At 32.1% G+C, this 25,926-nt stretch overlaps 2 protein-coding genes across 2 annotated transcripts; both read left to right on the top strand.

Moving 5' to 3' along the window:
• Nucleotides 1-1,703: 1,703 nt before the first annotated feature.
• Nucleotides 1,704-5,251, top strand: LOC125024833 (DNA ligase 1-like; the record flags this gene model as incomplete). The annotated part of the gene is made up of 14 exons (XM_047612598.1): nucleotides 1,704-1,783; nucleotides 1,886-2,058; nucleotides 2,188-2,408; nucleotides 2,534-2,662; nucleotides 2,779-2,918; nucleotides 3,115-3,316; nucleotides 3,428-3,634; nucleotides 3,750-3,966; nucleotides 4,065-4,171; nucleotides 4,327-4,455; nucleotides 4,541-4,629; nucleotides 4,763-4,871; nucleotides 4,976-5,068; nucleotides 5,201-5,251. Coding segments are annotated over 14 exons (1,947 nt in total), but the record flags the coding sequence as incomplete, so codon positions are not given.
• Nucleotides 5,252-12,569: 7,318 nt separating this feature from the next.
• Nucleotides 12,570-17,373, top strand: LOC125024832 (baculoviral IAP repeat-containing protein 3-like). Its single transcript, XM_047612596.1, has 9 exons — nucleotides 12,570-12,818; nucleotides 13,006-13,105; nucleotides 13,295-13,327; nucleotides 13,450-13,592; nucleotides 13,702-13,949; nucleotides 14,310-14,412; nucleotides 15,566-15,658; nucleotides 15,881-16,580; nucleotides 17,195-17,373. The coding sequence occupies exons 1-9, from the start codon at nucleotides 12,570-12,572 to the stop codon at nucleotides 17,371-17,373; spliced, it is 1,848 nt and encodes a 615-aa protein (XP_047468552.1).
• The last annotated feature ends 8,553 nt before the right edge of the window (nucleotides 17,374-25,926 follow it).

Here is a 25,926-nt window from a genome sequence, read left to right as displayed (position 1 = left end):
ATACAAATTTACAATTAGTAAGGATGCGGCAAGATATTAAATATCCAAGAGAAAAATACTCTTCAATATTCCAAGGCGACAGATTATCCTATTTTGATTGATGCAAAAAATAAAAAATATGAGTCTTAGTTTTAATAACAAGAAAAATGAAACAAACTGTGATTGTTATTTGTAAATCCATGTCTTCTTAGATTATTGTCTGAAAAGGATACGAAAAGTAAAAATATTTTAATCTAAAAACGACTCTTCAGTATCATGACAATGACAATAACAAATTTAGGAATTGTCTAGGTACAGTATCTGATTATAATATAGATGTATCGATTTACTTCCTACTATTACGCATGGGAAGTAAATCGCTAGAAGGGTATTCAAAATTGATAAATATCTTGGATGCTAAAATGATTATTCCGACAGAATGACGAACATGTCTTCATATGAACGGGAATCATTAAGAATGACAATATATCTACTAATATAAATCGAAATACAATTCAAGAACATATATATGACGATATTGATGAACATGTTTATATTGATATGAATAGGAAGATAAATAATAATAATTATATGTTACTATCAGCCAATGAACAGAAGGTATCTGAAAAAAAGGATTATTATAAAACAAAGGATACCGAACAATACAAGGACCCGAGACAAATAGCCCCTAACACGACTTACGATGTACCCAAAAGTATTTATCGTATACCAAACCCTATATATTATCACTCTAACACTTTACCCAGAAAAAGTAAAATTTGCCAGATGGAATCGATAACATGTACACCTTCAATAACATCACATGGTTCTCACTATGATATACCTAAAATACCAACAAGTATCTATGACTGTAAAAGATTTATGATTCAATGTCCCATGTGTCAAAAATATAACATACCATCGTGTATTATCAAATGTAATGAATGTCAGATAAAATTAGAAAATTCTCATTAAATACCAACGATATATAATCATTAAATACCAACAATATATATATATATATATATATAAAAATGAAATATAAATTGTATACTATCCATGGGCATATAATAAATATAATGAGTATATTATAGAGTATTTATATTCATATCTTATTCATCATCTAAAACATAATCCAAATCCATATATAATTTAATATATTCATATACATATAAAAATATATCAAAGGACCGTTACAATTTACCTACTCTATAGATTTATTATTGAAACTAGTATTGAAACTAAACAAGTATCTATATAGAAATATAGTATTGAAACTAAACAAGTATCTATATAGAAATATAGTATTGAAACTAAACAAGTATATATATAGAAATATAGTATAGAAACTAAATAAGTATCTATATAGAAATATAGTATAGAAACTAAATAAGTATCTATATAGAAATATAGTATTTAAACTAAATAAGTGTCTATACAGTATTGAAACTAAATAAGTGTCTATACAGTATTGAAACTAAATAAGTATCTATAAAGTATTGAAACTAAATAAGTATCTATAAAGTATTGAAACTAAATAAGTGACTATATAGAAATATAGTATTGAAACTAAATAAATATCTATATAAAAGTTAATATTTTGATTTCATTATTTGTATAAAATATAAAACATGAAACGAAACAATGATTGTATTGAAAAGGAAAAGGAGACCGAAAGATATCCAGATAATGATAATAAACCACCTGCCCAAAAATACTCCAAGCTGGAACTTGGGCTAGATTATGATCCTTCTAAGGACAATTATCATCCCATTAACGATGCCTTCTGGAAGCAGGGTGAAGAGTAAGAATCCTTTGTATAATGTTAATTATTTAATATTACCGTAAATGAACACACTTTTATTGGTTATATTTAAGAGGTTTAATTACATATTTACAATTTCAGGACACCTTATATGGCTCTAGTCAACACTATGAAATTGATTGAAAAAACAAACGGTCGTTTGAAGATTATTGAGACATTGGCAAATTTCTTCAGATCTGTTATTGTCTTGTCTCCAGATGATTTATTATGTTGTGTCTACCTATGTCTCAATAAAATAGCACCTGCCTTTGAAGGTATGTTGAAGTTTGTAATATATAAAAAAATAATAAAATATTTGATCTATTCATTGATAGAATATATATATATATATATATATATATATATATATATATATATCCAACAAGTATATTCTTTTTTCTTAGGCACCGAGCTGGGTATAGGAGAAAATATTCTTATGCGAGCAATTGCCCAAGCTTCAAGACATAGTATTGAGAAGATTAAACAAGATAGAAAACAGAAAGGTGATCTCGGTATTGTTGCTGAACAATGCCATTCGACTGAAAGAATCACAAATATGCCAAATTTGACAGTAAAAGATCTCTTTGACCAGCTGAAAGAAATTGCATCTCTAGCTGGCAATGATGTAGGTTATATAAATTTATATATTTTAAACTAAATATAACATCATTTATATACATACATACATATATATATATATATTATATATATATAATATTGAAGCAAGATATATTCTATATCCTCATACAGGCTCACGGTAAAAAGATTGACAAGATAAAGGATATATATATTGCCTGTCGAGCTTCCGAATCCCGTTATCTTGTCCGATCTCTCAATGGAAAACTTCGCATTGGTTTGGCCGAGAAGTCGGTTCTGCAGGTGGGTTTATGGTTTAATCAAAGTCAACATTACCAAATATTGTATATTATATTATTTATAAAGTCTTAGACATTAATATTATAACCTTTTTTATAATATTAAATATTTTTTTTCAGGCCATAGCCCAAGCTATCTACCTTACACCTCCAGGTCAAAAATATCCACCGAATATTATTAATGCGGGCAAAACAATAGGTTCAAAACAGTTAAAAAAACAATTTGAAAAGTACGGTACAATACTAAGCACGATCTACAAGTAAGAATTGTGATCAATGTTTAATTATATAAAAAAAATGTTAGCACTTTTAAAAGTGTCATTGGTTGTTATATGGTACAGTATTTTAATATATAATATTTTTCAAGTTACTATATATTAAATATCCATATTTAATATATATATATATATATATATATATATATATATATATATATATATTATATCTTATTTTCAGTGAATTCCCTTCATATGATAAGATCATACCAATCCTTTTAACCGAAGGGATTGAGGAACTCCCCAAATACTGCTCCCTTACCCCTGGAATTCCATTGAAATCGATGTTAGCTCATCCTACTACTGGAATTTCTGAAGTCTTGAAGCGTTTTGAGAATGTCAAGTTTACTTGTGAATTCAAGTATGATGGGGAGAGAGCACAGGTATATATATGTTTACTTCTAATAATTAGAGTTTGTTTTATATAACCACCTTTTTTAAATTAAATTTATATCTATTCATTTATATTATATATGTATATATATATATTACAGATCCATTTAAAGGATGATGGTACAATCAATATATATAGTAGGAATCAAGAAAATAACACAACCAAATATCCCGATGTTATTTCCATCTTGAGAAATGTATTGGGAAAAGATGTTAAATCATGTATCATTGACGCGGAGGTTGTGGCTTGGGATAAAGAAAACCAGCAAATCTTACCCTTCCAAGTCCTAAGTACCAGAAAGAGAAAGGTAATATATACATTTAACTTTACAATTATATATACATATATAGAAATCCCATAAAATATTACAAATATAAAACTCGAATATAATCTAAAAAAAAATATGTTTTTTTACTTATCAGGGTGTTAATGAAAAGGATCTCAAAGTACACATATGTATATTTCCCTTTGATTTGCTTTATCTGAATGGCGAATCACTGGTCAAGAAGTCATTCGAGATACGTCGTACTCTATTACGAAATAATTTTAAAGAGAAAGAAGGGAGATTTATCTTTGCAAAGAATATGGACTCCACTAATACAGAAGATATTGAAGAATTTATGGAGGAATCCCTTAAAGGTGAATCTACTTTATTCCATTCGCATGGGAAAACATGATATTATAAATCAACATATTATCAAAATCACTATTGCTAATATATAAATGTGAATTTTCAGAAAAATGTGAGGGTCTCATGATCAAATCTCTGGATGTGAATGCTATTTACGATATAGGAAAACGATCACACAAATGGTTAAAATTGAAGAAGGACTACCTTAATAGAGTATGTCTCATGTTTTTTTTTTCATATATATATAAACATGTTAGTTCTTGTATATTACATCGATTGTCATTTAATCATGTATATATATATATATATATATATATATATATATATACATATATATATATATACAAATTAACTGGTAATAATTCCAGATGGGGGATACAATTGATGTTGTGGTCATTGGAGGCTATTTAGGCCAAGGCAAGCGCACTGGGCAATATGGAAAGTTTCTTGTAGCTTGCTATGATGAAACTAAAGACAAATTCCAGTCTTTGTGCAAGGTATGTTGTTTTTTCTTAATATCCTCAATATTGATATACAAATGAGTATGAAATTCATATTTGAAATATCAATTTTACATTTCAGATTGGTACGGGTTTTACAGAACAAAATTTACAAGAATGTTCTACCCTTTTCCAACAATACATTGTAGAAAAACCAATGACTAATTATAGGTTTGTATTTAGGTTATTATATAGACCGTATCATTTATATTTTTTAATGAATAATTTTTACTGTGGTATGAATTGAACAAGTATATATTTCTTTTAAAAAATTGATATGAATATATTCTTCATTATATTCTAGTTATGAAAATGGTACTGGTCCTGATCACTGGTTTAAGCCTGTGAAAGTTTGGGAGATTAAGTGTGCAGATCTTTCCCTTTCACCTATATACAAAGCTGCAGTAGGACTGGTATGTTTTAACGAATATTAAAATTATTTAATAGAGATATTGTTATATTTTAGAAAAAAAACAAATATTATTTCTAATGGTGATATTTAATTTTATACTTATAGGTTGATCCAGAAAAGGGCATTTCTTTGAGATTTCCAAGATTTGTAAGAATTCGTGATGATAAAAATCCTAAAGAAATCACAAATGCAGTACAGGTAAAGAAAAATGAAAACATAGCCAAAAATATAATATATATATATATATATATATATATATATATATAAATTATTATTGCAATATAACCATAAATATTATTCTTTCAATTTTAATATTTCTCTTTTTTTCAGATTGCAGACCTCTACAATAACCAATACCAGATGAAAAATAATAAGAAATAAAAATAGATAATATAATATTAATGGAATATCCAGTATATGACTGGAATATCCAATATATGAATATATATGACTCTATGGTCCTAAGGGTTCATATTATGAAAAGTAAATAGATATTATAAAGATTTGAGAAACGTATTTTTAATATAATTGACATGAATATAATAAAGATATAAAAACATATATTTAATATAAATGACACGAATATAATAAAAGATTTAAAATCATATATTTAATATAAATGACACTAAAATATTTAAAAACATATATTTAATATAAATGACACGAATATAATAAAAGATTTAAAATCATATATTTAATATAAATGACACGAATATAATAAAGATTTAAAAACATATATTTGTAATGTAAATGAAATGAATATAATAAAGATTTAATAAATATGCTTGTAATATAAATTACATGAACATAATAAAGATTTAAGAAATATATTTGTAATGTAGGTTGGGGATGAATTCACTGATATTGTAAATATAGAAACTAATCATTTGTATGATTAATATAAATATTATTATATTTCCATATAACTATAATAGATATAGATATAGATATATATATATTATATGACAAGCAAATCAAAGACAAGTTCTATAGCAATGAGGGGGTGAACCTTTTTCATTATCTGTCGATCAGTATATATCGGTTATTGAATAACTGTATAATTACCAAGAGGTAAAGATATAAAATTCCTAAATACTGAGATATATATATATATATTCAATTGGTATATAACGATAAGATTCAAAAGATGTATAGAACAAGAAGAGAAAAATATCTGGAACAGCGTGAGAAGATAAGAGATGATCACAACAAAATGTTGATAGAGCTAAACCAAGTTAAGAAAAGGTGGACAGAATATAATACAAGTCTTTATTCAGAAGCGAATACAATAAAAAGACCAACATGGAGGAGATATATGATCGAGGGGCCAATAACGAGTAAAGAGATTAAACATGCAATAAAAAAGATAGAGATGGAAAATGAAATACTATATGATTATGTTTCTCTTGAAACAATTCAATCTTTAAAAGATTGTGAGCTTGTTGATATTGTTAATTATGTATATGATTCGAAAGTCCTTTTTGAGGAACTACTCGAGTCTATCCTCACGGTCCTACCCAAAAGATCTGAAACTATAAATGATAAAGTTGACAGAGTCATTATTCTAATGAGTTATGTAACGAAAATCGTTTTAAGAGTAATATTTACTCGGAATAGAACAATCATTAGAAAAAGGGACACAGATGAACAGTTTGGATATAGATTTGAAAAAGAAACAAGAAATGCAATTTTCTGTTTGAGAATGTTAATAGAAAAATCCATTGAAAAACAAAAAGACTTGTATATATGTTATATGAACTATGTGAAGCCGTTCACCTGTATAAAGTATGATAAACTGAAAGAATTGCAAGAGAAACTAGAGATCGATAGAAGAGATCGTAAATTAATAAGTAGCCTATACCATGATAAAAAAGTTGCCATCAATTTCCAAAGAGAATTGGATGACTGGGTAGAGATAAAGAAAGACTGTGAGTTATCACCAGATTTATTCAACATGTATAGCGAAGAAGCTCTCGATAAAATAAGGGCATGCGAGGGGGTCGATTTAGAGGGGACGAACTATAACAACTTTAGATATGCAGATAACATTGTTTTGATTGCAGACAGTGAAGAAAAACTTCAGAGAATATTGGATATTGTAACGAAGGAAAGTGAGCGAGTGGGATCAAAGATAAAATACCAGAAATGCCATGTGATGGCGACTAGCAAGAAAGTACATATACCGGAATGTTGTGTCACAGTAAACGGAGTACTAATTAAACAAGTGGATCATTTCAAATATTTAGGCAGTTGGATAACATCGGATGGTAGATCAGATACGGATATCAAATACAGGATCAATTTAGCCAAAAAAGCATTTATGGACATGAGAGAGATATTTTATACAAATAATCTAAACCTGGAAAATAAAATATTTTTATTGAACCATTATATATGGCCAGTATTGTTGTATGGATGCGAGTCGTGGACGATAACTAAACATATGGAAAAAAGGCTTGAAGCAATAGAAATATGGTTTTATAAAAAAATGATAAATAAAACAAAGATGCCGGATGAAGACATTTTGGACTCGATGGAAATAAAAAGACAGCTACTAGATAAGACCAGGTTAATAGATAAGATCAGGTTAACGCAATGGAATTTTATTGGATATGAACTTGGAAGAGAGGGAGGGATAGAAAAAAATATCATGGAAACTGAAATGGCAGGAAAAAGAGCAAGAGGTAGACAAAGATCTAAGATGTTAGACTGGATAACGAATGAATTCAATGTTAAAGATGGAGAGCAGTTGGGTATAATTATAGATAGTTGGAAAAGATTGAGAGAGGGAGGGAGGGAGTGAACTAATATAATCCATCTATACCATTATTCTATAATGATAATATATATGTATATATATAATAATAATATATATGTATATATATAATAATAATATATATATATATAATAATATATATATATATAAAATAAAGATATAAACGTGAAAAGTCATTATCATCAACTTGTATGTCAATCAAGTTAATATATATATATATATATTGTATATGTAAATAAAAAACAAGAGTATAAAACACAATTTTTTTATTTTAAACAAAATATAATATTATTGGTAATGTAGTCGTATTTGTGACCTTATAGATTTAGTCAATGGCGTAGTCGTATTTGTGACCTTATAGACTCATAAATTTTTTTAGTCAATGTTTCGGAATTATAACCATCATGATTGTAAATATCCTCTAGTTCCTGTCTCCTTTGTTCTATTATATTTAGAGTTGGTACTCTTCTCTTGTTGATGTTACCTTGAAATACCTTTTTAATGAGTAGAAGATGTTGAGGTTTAAATTTACTATCACGTTTTTTATATATTATAGGAATATCCTCATCCATAGTATTATTATTATTATTGTTATTATTATCATGGATAATACTAGTATTATTATTATTATTATTATCATGGATAATACTAGTGCCAGGTATAACACTATTATTAACATTTAAATTGTCGGCAATATCTTCATTTCTATCAGCCGTAGTGGTAGCGGTAGATATAATGATATCGTCATCAACGATATTTTCATTGTTGATAGGTTCCTCTTCGGCGGTCTCGATATTGTTGTCGTTTTCATCCCGTTCTTTCAGCTGGTCCCGCAACATTCGCGACAGGTGATTGGCCGTGTCGAGAGCGTGCCGATCGCGCTGCATGGCCTTGTAGTCGCGTTTGGCGGTCTTTACGCTGTGCTTGAGCAGCGACGCGGTCGCCTCCTGAATCCGATCGTCGCCCGCGCTGTGAACCTGCGTGGTCAGAAACTTTCTCACGCTCGCTATACGCAAGTCGGGCAGGTCGTACCGCTCGAAGAATTTCCGCATGAAACGCTGAATGTTGGCCAGGGAAAAGGGCGTGCCGCGGTTCGTCGAGAAAACGTAGTCCGACTTCCATGCCCTGTGCCGAATAAAGCTGACCAGCATGCCGTGCTCGGTGGCGGTTAGTCCAATCTGGTAGGGACCGTACAGCGACGATGTCTTGTGCTGCTTGACTTTGACGATGACGCCGTCGGACGTGTCGATCGCCTCCAGCACTTCGCTGACGAGCAGGTTTCGCACGACGCCCGTTCTCGCTCCCGCCCTGATGATCAGGGGCCAGGCGAGCGCGGCGTGGATCAGGTCGATACTGCATTCGGCCAGGGTCGCTCGCGGTCGTTCGATCAGGCCGTTCACGACATCCCGATGCTTCGCACAGCGGATCAGGGGTCCCATCTCGCCGATCGTGGGCACGTACTCGGCCACCTTTCTATTCATGTTCTCCAGGTCGCCCCTCTTGCGGCACAATCTGGAATAGAAGGCGTGTTCGCGCTTGGTCAGCTCGCACAGGGGATGGTTGACCTCGGCACACGCCCATTCGAGGAAACGCTTGAGATGTCCCAGGATGACGTTGATGCTCATGTGCTTGTAGCGCCGGTCCCGCTCCAGCGCGGCGTACAACAGCTCGTAAGATCGCTTGACCGTCCGGTGCTCGATCAGGTCCATGACGGTCAGCGAATGCCGCGCCAGGATCTCGATCACCAGTCGCATGTTGCGCAGCATGCCTCGCTCGTCCACGGTCAGTCCTCCCCGCGATTCGTGACCGATCCACGCCTGCACCGACAGCGGAATCTTGGCCAGGCCCTCTCTCCTCGCCCGGTTCGCTTGCCGCCGGGCCGCGGACGGGGCGCGGAGACGCTCGGCGTTCGTGCCCAGCGCCGATCGGTACGCGTCGCTGCCCGGCTCTAGTCCGTGCATGTTCTGCAGGTGGCACTTCATGTGCCGCACGCCCTTGCCGCAAATGTTACAATTGCTCAGACGGAGGCCGGCGGCGACAGAGGCGTGTTGCGACGTTCTCGCCTCGCTGTATTTTATCTCGAGGTCCCTTCCCGTCATTTTATGCACGTCCCTCATATGCCTCTTCAATTTCACATATTGCTGCCAAATATAAAGAAAATTATAAGAGTTATTAAAAATATACAATATAAGAAAATATATCATTATTTGTTATATATATATATATATATATATATATATATATATATATATAAATATATGTCTCATATACGAATGTCTTTACCTTGCTGCAAATGATGCAAATTAACTTGTTGGTGTCTATTTTTGGTCCATCCAATATCTTTTTCACCTGTTTTTCTTTGGCACTCGGTGTTAATCTGCCGGACGGTTTCTTTGAAACATATACAATATCCTGAAATATTATAATAGTTAAAATATTATCAATAAAAATAACAATAAGATTGATATATAGCTTTAAAAATATCATATTTAGATTATTAATAAACTATTAAAAACTAACCTCTTGTTCATTGTCTTCATTTGTATCATCATCATCAATAACATTAGATGATATAACAGTGGGATCAGCAGAGGTAGCAGTAGAGTTGGTAGCAGAGACAGCAGTAGGATGAATAATACTAGCAGTAGAATCGGTTGGAGCAGCAACAAAAATAGAAGTGGAATCGGTTGGAGCAGTAGAGGTAGTAACAATAGGGGTAACCTGTAAATAAAATAAAAATATGATAATACCAACACTATAATTAGAAGAATATGCCAATATTAGAAGAATATACCAATATTATAAGAATATACCAATATTATAAGAATATACCAATATTATAAGAATATACCAATATTATAAGAATATACCAATATTATAAGAATATACCAATATTATAAGAATATACCAATATTAGAAGAATATACCAATATTAGAAGAATATACCAATATTAGAAGAATATACCAATATTAGAAGAATATACCAATATTATAAGAATATATCAATATTATAAGAATATACCAATATTAGAAGAATATACCAATATTATAAGAATATACCAATATTATAAGAATATACCAATATTAGAAGAATATACCAATATTATAGTAATGTGACTATATCAATATTACATCATAATATAATAATATTAACACAATGAATAATTTTCATTAGCCATGGGCAAAGCATATTTCTAAATCATAAAAATAATATTATCAAATTAAATAATTAATATGGCTGACTTCGTCAAATTATATACAACTAATTAAAATATCTTTAGGAATATGAATATAAGAATACAGAATTAAATGAATAATATGGCCGGCATCGTCAAATTATAAACAATCTATTATTTGAAATATCTTTACAAATATAGAATGAAATAGTTAATACGGCTTCGTCAAATTATATACAACTAATTGAAACATCTTTAGGAATATGAATATAAGAATACAGAATTAAATGAATAATATGGCCGGCTTCGTCAAATTATAAACAATCTATTATTTGAAATATCTTTAAAAATATAGAATGAAATAGTTAATACGGCTACGTCGAATTATAAACAACCAATTTTGAAATATCAATAAGAAATTGAATATATAAATAAACAACTAATTAAAGTATCTTTAAGAATTAAATAACTAATATAGCTTCGTTAAATGTCGACCTTTATAAATAAAAGATATACTATTTCAAGAAAAGAAGAAATATAAATCACCAATCGGAATATCATTGATAAATATACAAGCAAATAAAATAACATCATATGCTTCGTTAATTGTCGACCTTTATAAAAAAAAATAAATGTAAATTCTTCGCTAATCACCAATTAATATATCACTGATAATATAAACATACGAGATATGGCTTCGTTAAATGTCAACCTACTTTTATCTTTTGTTTTCTTAATTTTAAGAAATATTACTATTTATAATTCTTTCTAAACCACCAATTGAAACATTAACAAATGTATAAATTATTTTTAATAACCTCCCATGAACTTATTGGACTTGTCTATAACTTCACATAATCTTACCTTTGCAGGATCCTTCCTTGGTTTACTATTTAACGAAATAGAATCCATTAGCTCTAACGTTATCCGAAGTCGTACACTTTTGAAATCAGCAGATACAATATTCGGTCTCTGAATAACCAGCCCCTGACATTAACCCACCTGCGCGAAAACTTACCCTCCCCCCATATTGGCAAAAAAATAACGGACATTTTTAACCAAGTCTAACTATATAACGAGACTATTTTACCGACAAACAATCGTTACAGTTACCTACCGGTAATTTAACGGACACCCCAATATGCCTAATTGTATAACGAGGCAATTTTACCGACAAACAATCGTTATATAGATATTCACTACCCACCATAGACATTTTAACAAGCTTATTTGTATAACTAGACCATTTTACCGACTAATTGTTTTCGAACAAATGTACCGAGAAGCTTATCCGTGTAACAAGACTGGTATATCAACAAAATATACATATCAAGAAAAAGAGAATATAGTAATTATTCTTTTATATATATATATATATATATATATATACACGATATAGTTAATAATAAATAATATATAATATATTATATATTAGCGCATATTAATAAAAAGAGAATATAGTAATATATTACTTATAAAAGATTTATCCTCTCGCATAAGTCATTGAGATGAGCGGCATCGCCTAAAAATATATATACACTAAGCTCGACAAAATATTTATACTACAGATATTGTTTGTGTGCTAGATCGAATAGAGTGTATCGATTAGTAGTAAATACTAGATGATACGGTGATATAAGAAGACTAAATATAATATTACGGTGATATAAGAAGACTAAATATAATATACTATAAATGGAACAACCCCAGTGGTGATATCAGTCATAATGATGCAGAATATATAAGGATGGAAAAGGAACAAGATAGACACGATACATTTAGATCTATTCAAGATATTATTCATGCAACACATCATCCAAGAGTCTTTGCCAGAGCTGGCTTTTACAAAAATGATCAATCGGTGATCTGCTTCAAGTGTAACTTGAAAATAGATATTAGCGAGATCAACAAAGTGAATGATATTGTGGAATATCATACAACGAAGAATCCGGAATGTATATTTGCTCGAAATTTACCTCCACTTCCAAGATCAAAAGTAATTGAACAATTTAATACTGATCTAAGATATGAAGTGAAAAGATTGGAGACTTTTATAGATTGGCCAGATACATTGACGGAACCCAAGGATTTAGCCGCAGCTGGCTTTTTTTATAGAAGAAAAGGCAATGATTGTATTTGTTATTATTGTGGAATATGTGTGACCTATTTCACCTACACAACAGCTTGGATCACAGTATCCTATAATGACTATGCATGGCCAATCCAACCCTAACTGTAAATTTGCACAAGGTGAAGCTGTTGGCAATGTTCCTATTTCTATAGGTAAGATTTTAGATAAAATTTTAAATAGTCATGATAGTGGCAAGATTTATGATGAAGTAGCTACCTCCTCGATAAACAACAGTTCTGAACCATTTCACAAAGAATATATAACACCGAAGTGTCGTGAACAAACTCTTGATAAATGGCCTCTGCTAGATCCCATTATACGAATGCCAATTATACCAATAGCAAGTATAGCAGAAGCTGGCTTCTTCTATAAAGGTAACTATATATATATATATATATATATATATATATATATCCATTCTGAATATATGAAGCAATAGATATAATATTATATATCTTTTCAGGATACCTTAATATTTCATATATCTCTATTCCAGGATACCGTGATCATGTTTATTGCTTCCACTGCAATCTCGGTATATGTAATTGGGAAAGGAATGATAACCCATGGATACTACATGCTATGTATAATCCCGATTGTCCCTATATTCGAAAATTGGGTTATGCTGCTATCGAACAGGTAAGATATATATATATATATATATAGAAACTCAATATATATTGTTTTATAACGGATTCTTTCGATGTGATATTTTCTTTTTATTTATATAATACTTTCTCTTTTTAAGGCAAAGAGGGAAAAACGGTTGATGTACAAGAAACCTGCTCCACATAGTCCTGTAACGGAAAATGATTGGGATATTCTTATGGGTTTGGATATCACGAAAAAATTGCAGATATCAGAATACCCCACTTGTGCTATTAAAGATTGTCTCAAGGATCAAATTATGAAATATAGAAAACCATTTTGTACTATACAAGAATGTATTATGGCAATAAGACTGAAAATTACATCATATGGTAAAATGGATACGGGGTCTGTCAACAAGAAATGTAACATGGATATTATTGAAAATTATCATGCATTATATTCTATAATGTTGTTTTTAATAGATATTGAATCACTTGTTTCGAATAGGAAAGTGGATATCAGAAATATTTCTTTGGTCAACAGGAATGATTCAATTCAAATAGTCAAACAATTACCCCGTGATCCTTTAACTTTGAGGTATCAATATCAATATTCCTATATTGTGCCATATATTTCAGACTCTAATGACTTTATATTTAAAAAAGAATATCACAGCTTAATGAATGTATTAAATTGCCCATGCATAATTTCTATACTAAACATATGGTTCAAAAATAAAGATATAAACCATATCCCTTTGTTTAGATTATGGGATCGTATCACTGACTATGCAAAAGATAAAAATTATCTATTACCCAACATTAAGCATGATATAAATGAAGATAATGAAGCTCAAGATGATAAGGCTGTACTACATATATCTGAGAACCATAACCCAACATATTGTCAACAAGATAAGAGTGAAGGATCAAAAAAAATAACAACTCGGAAGAAGAGAGGTAAGATTATTGTTTTTGTAATTTATTTGATTAAAAAAATTATATATATATTATGATATATCTATGCAATATATATATATATATATAAATTTGAATTATTTTTCAGATTCACCTGATGATGATGATGATGCTGAAACTGTTAAAGAATCCTTGTGCAAGGTTTGTTTGAATAATAATATAGAATTATTTACCTCTCCTTGTAATCATATAACATGCTGCAAAAAGTGTATATTAATACAGTCAACATGTCTTATTTGTAACAAGAAGAATAAAAATACCTATATACCTTCTATGACCACTATATATTCAAAATATAAATTGTAAAAACTATATATATATATATATATATATATATAGAAATATTCTTTAAATGTTATAGGTAAATAAATGTATTTTTGTACAAATACATATATGATTATGTATATGGGAATATAAGTTTATTTTTTTGTAGAAATATATTTTTGTACAAATACATATATGATTATGTATATGGGAATATAAGTTTATTTTTGTAGAAATAGTTATTTATATATCATATAATATAGAATATCCATTCATATGAGCAGTTGGGTTATATATATTGTATATTAAGATAATGTATATTGTATTAAGAAAATGTCTATTCACAATATGGATAATATTGATATGAAGAGTGAATTCAATCGAAGAAAGACTTTTGAATACAATTGCTCATATGCCATTCATCCAAAAATACTTGCAAAGGCTGGCTTTATAAAAAGTAACTCATATATAACTTGTATTGAATGCCATATATGTATTGATCTAAATACTATCAATATATCAGATGATATTGTAAAAATACATAAAATAAAAAATCCAGATTGTTTACTTGCACAAAATATGCCTCCTCTTCCAAGATCAAAGACATTTGAAAATAATTTCGATTCAATTACTGGATTGCCGACCGATTTAAGATATGAAATAAAAAGATTAGAATCTTTCATTGATTGGCCAAATAAAAGAATACAATCCAAAGATTTATCCGCTGCTGGGTTCTTCTATTCAAGAAACACAAATTGTTGTATTTGTTTTCATTGTCAGGAACATATACAATTTTCTGATGATACATCTGTGACTATAAGGGATATACACTTGAAGAAAAATCCCGATTGTAGGTTTGCACAGGGTAAACCAGTTGGCAATATACCCATATATATGAGTGATATTATAAACAAAATTGATATTATAAACAAAATTAAGAAGAATAACCAAGAAAATGGATCGGAGACCGAGGTACCAAAGATGAGAAATCAAGCCATGGATTCTTATAGATATGTTGGTCCATTATACGATGACTATATAACAAGAAATAAACGATTGCAAAGTTTTTCAAATTGGCCTCTTCGCAATTATCAGAGCCCAGAATTACTAGTAGAAGCTGGATTCTATCATACTGGAATTAGTGATCATGTTCAATGCTTCCATTGTGGCGTTGGTCTTCGCAACTGGGAATGGGACGATGATCCTTGGGAGCTACATGCTAAATGGAATCCTGATTGTATTTATGTAAAACTTATCAATAAAGTCAGAGTAGAAGAGTCTTATATACCATTAAAAGGTACCTTTAATATTAGTCAAGATCAACATGATCGATTGGAGATAACGAAACAGGATTGGAATAATCTTTTGGGTTTGGATTATACTAGAAACCTAATAATACAAGGGTTCCCTGTCATTGCCGTCAGAGATGCGCTCCGTGATCAAATTTTACAAACCGGCATACCGTTTTCCAGTGAAGTCGAATGTGTTTCAGCCGTACGGACAAAAATCGAATCGTATAAAAATATAGATAGAAATGACAACGATGATATTGCTAATTTGAAACCAGAATGTCTTGTAAATTATCAAACAGTATATGCTGTCATGAGATTTACACAGATGATTACAAAAAAGAAATATGAATCTTCTTATCCTATCGACAATACTGAAGATCCTATTTATTTATTTAAACAGTCAACATTTATCTCTAATATAGATCCTAATATTCCTGAATATGGTCACGAAATTTTCTTTAAGCTTCCCTATCCCGATCATAGGTACAACTATCATTTGGAGAGTGAGTATCGTAAGATACTAAGCGAGCTCAACACTTATGAGATTGCTTCTCGAATAATTCCGTTTCTAAATGAACAACAAAGCGCATCCGCATCCTTAACTTTAATATGGGACTATTTGATAAAACAGAATAAGAGAACGACTGAAAATATATCAAATGCTAATGCAAATACAGACACATTAAATGATTTAGGGGAAAATGTCTTAGATGAACTAGTAGGTAATGGAATTACAATTATACCTTTTGCGTCCTATATGAATGAAAATGATTTAATATTTCAAAGTCAAATGTATATATTAAATATTGATAGGATTCTTACTCATCAAAATTATAACATTGTAAGAAGACCTGAAATACAATCCGAGTATCCTCAACGAGATGAAAATATCGAGATGAAAAACTTGTCACGGATAGAACAAGAAGGTAATGTATTATTCATTAGTTGAATATTATATATATATATATATATATATATATATATATATATATATATATATATATAATATTCATTATATATCAATATTAATCTTTTAATATACTAACGACTCTGGTTATATCAAAGTCAAATATGCCTTGATGATCAATATTAATATTGTTCCTTTTATTTCTTTCAGATAAACATGATCATACAGATGAGAAGCGACTATGTAAAGTGTGCATGACTGATGAAGTGGACGTGGTGATTCTCCCCTGCGATCACATGGTCTGCTGTGCTAAATGCTTATTAACCCAGTCAAAGTGCCCTATCTGTAGAGGGACAATTGAAAAAGTTGTTAAACCAATTTTACTTTAATGTTACTATATATCAACCTATTGTTTATTTATGAAACTAAACCATATATTATTTAATGGTTTTCTAAATAAAAGATATCCATATTGTGAAAATGAAATAAATATTTACTTAAATCATATTTGTATTATGAACCTGGGCCAAAATATAGGGATATTAAAATATCAATACGAATATATAATAATAAGGTTTTAATGAAAAGTTACTTTTACAATAATTTAATATTGAAACATACAAACAATCACATATATAGGGGGTAAAATATATTATTTTCTAATTTGGTATATTTCTTATATATCAACATATAGTCATTTTAGTAATACCGATACATCTCGACAGTTTGTCATTATAGTAATTGCACCATATTTTGACATAGTTCAATGTTCTCTTGACATAGTCGAATTGCTTTTGTCAGATAATTATTATATTTTTTCACTCGTTCATCCATGTGACCAACTCGTATTTTCAACTTTTCTATTTGAATATTCTGATTTTTATTCATTTGTTTTAACTCATTTATATCCTCAACAATAGTTTGATTCAGAGTTTCCTCTTTAAATGACTCTTGGGGTGATGACATTGTTCTTTCATTTTGAAGATCTTGTTCTTTAAAATGTTTGCGCTTTTGGGGGATCTTTTGAGATTGCTGAGTTTTGATAATTGACGCACGGTCAGGTGCTGGTTGTAATCTTAGCGAACCGTTGACTAAGGAATCCTCATTACTCCTCTGATTAAGGAATGAGGGTGATACTATTGCCCCGTTTATAGTCGATACAGAGGCATGAGAATCAGATACTTGTTGCATGTGCATCGAGTCGTTGACATCGGGTTCTGTATTATCTATTTGAATAGGAATAGGGTTTGATACTGTTGCCCCGTTTGTAGTCGATACAGAGGCATGAGAATCAGATACTTGTTGCATGTGCATCGAGTCGTTGACATCGGGTTCTGTATTATCTATTTGAATAGGAATAGGGTTTGATACTGTTGCCCCGTTTATAGTCGATACAGAGGCATGAGAACCAGATACTTGTTGCATGTGCATCGAGTCGTTGACATCGGGTTCTGTATTATCTATTTGAATAGGAATAGGGTTTGATACTGTTGCCCCGTTTATAGTCGATACAGAGGCATGAGAACCAGATACTTGTTGCATGTGCATCGAGTCGTTGACATCGGGTTCTGTATTATCTATTTGAATAGGAATAGGGTTTGATACTGTTGCCCCGTTTATAGTCGATACAGAGGCATGAGAACCAGATACTTGTTGCATGTGCATCGAGTCGTTGACATCGGGTTCTGTATTATCTATTTGAATAGGAATAGGGTTTGATACTGTTGCCCCGTTTGTAGTCGATACAGAGGCATGAGAATCAGATACTTGTTGCATGTGCATCGAGTCGTTGACATCGGGTTCTGTATTATCTATTTGAATAGGAATAGGGTTTGATACTGTTGCCATGTTTATAGACTAAAGATATAAGAACTAATGTTCTAATTTTATTAGACATATATTAACTTTAACCCCCCCTCCAGCACTAGTATTAAAATATCACATCCTGTTTATCAAGACATAAAATGTTTACAAAAGTAAAGATATTAATATCAATATATATTTATATATAATAGGTTTAATGAATATATATTAGGTTTAATGAAAAGTGTTTATGTATAATCTCCCTTCATCTGGTTAATATATTCTCTTCAGATATCTCCTTATCATAATATGGTATATATATATATATATATATATATATATATATATATATATATATATAGAGGATAAAGGTAAAATAATTATATATAACAATTCTAATGATAACAATTCTAATGGTATTATTTTTATTTTATTTTACAATATTATTAAAAGTATATCTCTATATATACCCATATCTACACTACCACCAATTTGGAAGAAAATATTTTATATAAATTGACTTTACAAGGACCACTCGAGTCAAAGGCCAAAGTAATAGAGAATTATATGATCCTGTATATCTCTCTAATTTATTAAATACTTTTCTAATTATTATATAATATTTGTATACAATTTATATTTCTTGTATCAAGAAGTGATACACTGTTATATGTCCACTAGTTATAGTAGTCAATTTGCATCTCTTTACTATAGTCGGTCGTAGTTGTTCACTTGGATCTTTTCAACTAAATTATTTTTATCCATCAATAATGGTCTCAATTTATCGTAAGTGAAATATGGGCCGCCAGGAAAATCCACCAATTTAATGGAATTAAGATGCTTGAGTGGTTGCAAGATTTTAAGCAGATATTCATGTGATGGCATGTCCCTCGAGTCTAATTGCCTCTTGTCAAACTGTATATGTATTTTGCTGATATTGGTTGCACCATCTAGAAGGTATGAAATAAAAGCCTTGCCAATATGCCAATCGCCGGTAAATGGCGATATCGCACCATCGGTTCTTTTGCCGATTGGTCGTGTCAGTTTTAGCTTCTTTAGAAATGGGAAAGTAATTCGGCTACCATTTGGTCTTTTCAATTGTCCTTCCCTCGAGATGCATGAACGCGAGATTTTGAGTACCTCGAGAACGGGACACGCATCCGCTAAGGCGGAGAAAAAGTTGTAGTTTAGGTCATGGACTTCTGTAAACTCGAGGACAGTCAAGTCTCTAAGAGGACCATCCTTCAAGAGAACGTTATTTAGACTGTGATCGCTATGTTGAAACTCGAATATTTTCAATGTGCATATATTCGGTATATTTTGTAAGGCCTGATCAAGGAATAGTGGTCCTCCTCCCAGACTGAGATTTTTAACATTTGGACATGTATCGATCAAATCCAACAAATTATTACTGGTCAAGCGTCTCTTGGTCGCGACCAGACCCATATCTTTATTTCGGATTTCGTGCGATGTATCCAGGTAATACTTTTCCATCCAAGTGTCTAGGTATGTGAGCGCAAGTTTTTTCTTGACTTTCCCTTCATCCTCTTTTCTCAGTTTGATGATGGCAGGTATTATGGACTCATGGAAGAGAAACTTCAGTTTTGAGAGAGTCTTCAGTAGAATATACACCTTTTCCGTTTCGTCAGTGTTGCTACTATCAAACAACCAGAGGTATTCGAGGGCTTTACAATGTGACAACTGTTCAATCCCACTCGTATTGCCCTTGAGTGCCTTTCCATTGTAAAAAATTCGTAATTCTCTTAAAGTCCGGCAATGATGAGCTATGGGACTGATAGCCCAGTGATAAGAGTGATCCTTCATATAATTGGGGATGAGGGTCAGCGACTGCAAATGGTGAAGTTTCGCAATCATATCGGTGAAGCGTTGCATATCCGTATGATGTACAGGTATCTCACACATGTTCAGGGTTCTCAGAGTTGAACAATGAGATATTTTCTCATATAAATTACTACACTTTTTCATCCATTCAGCAGTTTGAAATTTGGTCACGCCAGGCAACAGTAGCAGTTCTAGGACAATGGATTTTGCGTTATCCGGAATAAAACGCGCGTGCCAAGAAGATTGTAATAGATCAACATAATCATTTAACAAATGTTGAGGGATTTTAGATATATAGTTTTTTAATTTCTCAAGTTTCATTTTCATCTCATCATCAGTTTTTGAATTACTGATTGCACGTATGGCCGTAAACGTAATCTCCAAATTCTTCTGGAGAGAATCATATTGGTGAATTGGCGTCCCCTTCTTCTTCTTCGGATATCTACCCGTATAACCTACCGGCTCTGTCCCTTTTGCTAATCCCTCTATGGGATTATCAATGTCAACATATATGTTTGGCATTCTTCACTGTATTTTGTATTCCCTTGGGTCACTTATCCGTGGTGCAGCTTTGAGCCACTCATCTGTGGTGCAGCTAATGAGATCACCAATGACGTTGTAGACGTTAATATTTTCATCGATGATTCATCATCCAGTCTTGCGGATGTCACATCCGGTGCTTGTGGTTTATCAAGGACAGGATATATATATATATATTTATTTTTAAAACTAACACTGGAGAGTCTATGAAATTGTCAACATTTCTATCTATATATAATTTATAAATTTAATTTATAACACATATTTATATATTGCGCATTTGTAACCCATCTAAAAAAGTTTCATATTTTTTTCCGGCTTGAAGTTAGTTATAAAAACAACAAATAATTAACTCTGATACATTTGTAAATCAACTTAAGACAAAAATACAAGACAAAAATAAACAAGACAAGAATAAAGATAATCGTATAACAAATATAATATATAAAAAACGATCTGAAGGTTAAATCAAAAGTGAATACAACTCAATCTATTTTATTCTAACCTAACCTATACACCTTATTCTTATTCTAATTGGCTTGTTCAACAGTATTTTATTATATATATATATATATATATATATATATTTCTATGAGCAATTAAATCATAAATCCGTCGATCGAGTCATAGACGTCGGAATCCGCAGTATCCTCTTGACTAGGATCGGTGCTTGATAATGTTACCATGTTTGTAATCAATGTATTTTTTTATGAGACCCAAGTACGTTTTGCATATACATCAGGTCGTAGAGTTCATTTTTCTTCTTATCATTAGTCATGAATCCGTCGATCGAGTCGTAGACATCAGAATCCGCAGTATCCTCTTGACTAGGATCGGTGCTTGATAATGTTGCCATGTTTGTAATCAATGTAGTTTTATGAGACCCGAGTACGTTTTGCATATACATCGAGTCGTAGCGCTCATTTTTCTCCTTATCATTCAGTCATGAATCCGTCGATCGAGTCGTAGACATCGGGATCCGCAGTATCCTCTTGACTAGGATCGGTGCTTGATAATGTTGCCATGTTTGTAATCAATGTAGTTTTATGAGACCCAAGTACGTTTTGCATATACATCGGGTCGTAGAGTTCATTTTTCTCCTTATCACTAGTCATGAATCCGTCGATCGAGTCGTAGACATCGGAATCCGCAGTATCCTCTTGACTAGGATCGGTGCTTGATAATGTTGCCATGTTTGCAATCAATATCATTTCATAAACAAGCAAGGCACCAATTATAACAATCTCTATAAATAAGGCCCCAACTACAGCAACCTCTACGCATGTACATCGAGTCGTTGCACATCGAGTTGTAGACATTGGGTTTTATATTATCCCCTCTCTTGACTAGGAATGGTGCTTGCAATAAGTATAAACTTATAAGAATCAAATACTATTCATATATATATATATATATATATATATATTGAGATATATATATATATATATATATTGAGATATATATATATAATCAAATAACTGATAAAATCCTCAAATTTTATCAGAGCAGAAATGTAGCTTTCACAACAAAGTATAAATTGGATGAAGATGTGACGAACATTCTTCTTTTAACGGATGTATATTTACTTTACCCCCCAAGCGCTAGTATAAAAACTCACAGCCGGTGTCTTGCGGTTTATCATAATATAAAATCATATACTAATGTTGCTGTTATTGTATAAGATATATATATATATATATATATATATTTGAATGAGAAATTTCATATTGAATGATTTATAATTTCCATTCACTTAGACATTCTTGTACCAACCTAAACCTTTAAATATTCATACAATAATTCATCGTCTCTAGTTCTATCTAGCGTGTTGAGAAAACTATATAAAACTATTTCAGAATTATAATTTTTCATTGAAAATGTAAAAAAAAAGAGCTGTTCTGACATGGTATGCATCATACGACCCAAAGTTTTATTTAGACGGACTTGGAGACTGGTATCATCGCTTGCAAAAATGTGTTGACGTTAATGGAGCACATGTTAAATCATAAACATTATAACAATAACCATCGTAATAATAACCATCGTAACAATGACTATTTGTGTTTTTATAATACCTTGAGATCTCATTTTTAGTTTTTGTAATATATTGAAAGCTACATCTAATCACAAAACTGACCGTCCGTTTTTTACCAACGACTAACGTTAGGTTAGGTTAGGTTAGGTTAGGTTAGGTTAGGTTAGGTTAGGTTAGGTTAGGTTAGGTTAGGTTAGGTTAGGTTAGGTTAGGTTAGGTTAGGTTAGGTTAGGTTAGGTTAGGTTAGGTTAGGTTAGGTTAGGTTAGGTTAGGTTAGGTTAGGTTAGGTTAGGTAGTTAGGTTAGGTTAGGTTAGGTTAGGTTAGGTTAGGTTAGGTTAGGTTAGGTTAGGTTAGGTTAGGTTAGGTTAGGTTAGGTTAGGTTAGGTTAGGTTAGGTTAGGTTAGGTTAGGTTAGGTTAGGTTAGGTTAGGTTAGGTTAGGTTAGGTTAGGTTAGGTTAGGTTAGGTTAGGTTAGGTTAGGTTAGGTTAGGTTAGGTTAGGTTAGGTTAGGTTAGGTTAGGTTAGGTTAGGTTAGGTTAGGTTAGGTTAGGTTAGGTTAGGTTAGGTTAGGTTGGTTAGGTTAGGTTAGGTTAGGTTAGGTTAGGTTAGGTTAGGTTAGGTTAGGTTTGGTGTTTTGGTGTTCCCATCCAACTGTTCTGGCGCCTGAGAATCTAAAAAAGAAACAAAGAAAACCACACAGAAAACAAAGGAAAAGAAAATAAAGAAGACGAAGGGGGGGGGGGGGTGTCCTTGACTGCCATAAGACTTTTGCTGTTGTGCCTCTGTCCTCCAATTGGTAGTAATGAACTTGTGAAAAAGCCCAATAAGCTGTGTTGCTACCTTCAATTATACTTCATGTCTTGCCTTATTCTGAATGTATTCGTTGTCTTTCATTAGTCTTATATATTGTTAGCCTCCTCACATTTACATAGACCTGTCCCACCTGACTTGCCTGTACTTGGGATATTCCAAGCCAGGGAACTGGGGAGAATGGGTGGGGGATCAGGGAGGGGCTCTGTATCTTACCTTTATTTAAAAATCATCCTTTATACTTGTTATGAGATGGGTTGGATTGGGTATAGTTTTCAATAAATTGATCTAAGTCAATCCCTACCAGTGTCGCTCCATTAATTAGCCTGGGCTAAATAAGGGGAACTGGGTGGAGAACTTATGGTGATTGCATAAAACCTGCCTTACCCACTTTCTCCAGCGAAGGGAAAGAGAGAAGGCCTAGCAGTTAACACTTCTATTTGTCATATTTATTATAACTTTTCTTAGATAGAGTAACTTTGCAACCATAATGATATCTTTGTTACAGATATATCTACTCAATATATATATATACTCTATACCCATGCGTATGTGTATATCCCAATTTCTCATATTCATGATTTATTTTATTTTCTAAAAAATCTTTTATTAGTTCGGTATTATTATATTTTGATTTATTGTATTTATCAGACAATCTATCATATAATAAAAACTGAATATATGAAACTCTGGAATGGTTCCCCAGGTGATCTCTATGACCTTGATCTGCTAATTTGTAGGACTGGGGAGCTCACCTGGTCTGCTTCATATACCTCAGTTTTGTGTACTGTCTATCATTCTCTCCTTGTCCATGGCCAGAGGCGATGGGAACTGCGCTCTGATCAACTTTTCTGCAATAGATTTTCCTTTCTTCCAGGCTATCATCGGTGGTGGGGTCCTGAAAGCTGCTTCCCATGGTGTGTCTCTGGAATTCTCCCTGATCCACTCCCATATTTCGTTGAGGAAGCGCCTTACTGGACCTGCCAATGCTGGGGAATATAATAAAGGGAATATTATCCTGTTTTGATTGTTTCTTGCCTTTCTGTTGAGCAGCTGTTGTCTTTGTATATGCGCTGCTTTCTCCAGAGCTGCTGTGAGACATCTATTATCATAGCCTCTGGCTCTGAAGAACCCTGTCATTTCCTGTAAAGCCTGTTCCAATTTTGACTCTTCACTGACTATCCTCTTAATCCTTATAGCCTGTGAGAAAGGGAGGGATTTAATTAGGTTGGGGTGATGATTTGACATATGATGTAGATACTGGTGTGTATTGGAGGGTTTGTAGTATACTGTGGTTTGTGGGCACCCTTCTTCATCGAAGTACACCATGGTATCTAAGAAAGGCAGCTTTTCTCTGCTGTATTCTAATGTGAACTGCAGGTCTGGGTGAATGCTGTTCAGCTCTTCATGGTAGGCCTGTAGTTCCTCCTCTGTACCTACAAAGATGCCAAATATATCATCTATATACCTATAAAAAACCTCTGGTTGTTTTGTTAAATTCTTCCTCTTTGCCTCAATGCTTGCATGGACAAAAATCTCTGCCACTGCCACCGATACCGAGGCCCCAATGGCTGTACCTTTTCCCTGTCTATAGAATCTGTCATTAAATCTCAACAGGGTACCTGACAGCACATGGTCTATGCCTTCTTTGATTAAGTATGGTGGGGGAGCTGCCATGTTATAGTCCTTGTAGAGGGTTTCTTCCACATAGGAAAAGTTCTTCTCATAGAAGTTGGCCACTACATAAGCTGCTTCTTCCTGTGGGATAGAGGGGTATAGTGAGACTATATCAAAAGAAAACAGGATGGCTCCTTCAGGGTATCTTCCTATATTCTCCATTTTCTGTAAAAAGGAGGTTGTGTCCTGTAGTCTCTCTGGTAATAGGTCTAAAAGAGGTGTGAGATATGTGGTT

Source organism: Penaeus chinensis, unplaced genomic scaffold, assembly GCF_019202785.1.
Source record: "Penaeus chinensis breed Huanghai No. 1 unplaced genomic scaffold, ASM1920278v2 CTG_6349, whole genome shotgun sequence".
Classification (NCBI taxonomy): Eukaryota; Metazoa; Arthropoda; class Malacostraca; order Decapoda; family Penaeidae; genus Penaeus; species Penaeus chinensis.
Note: the sequence above shows the minus strand (reverse complement) of the source record. Positions and strands in the feature narration are given on the sequence as shown.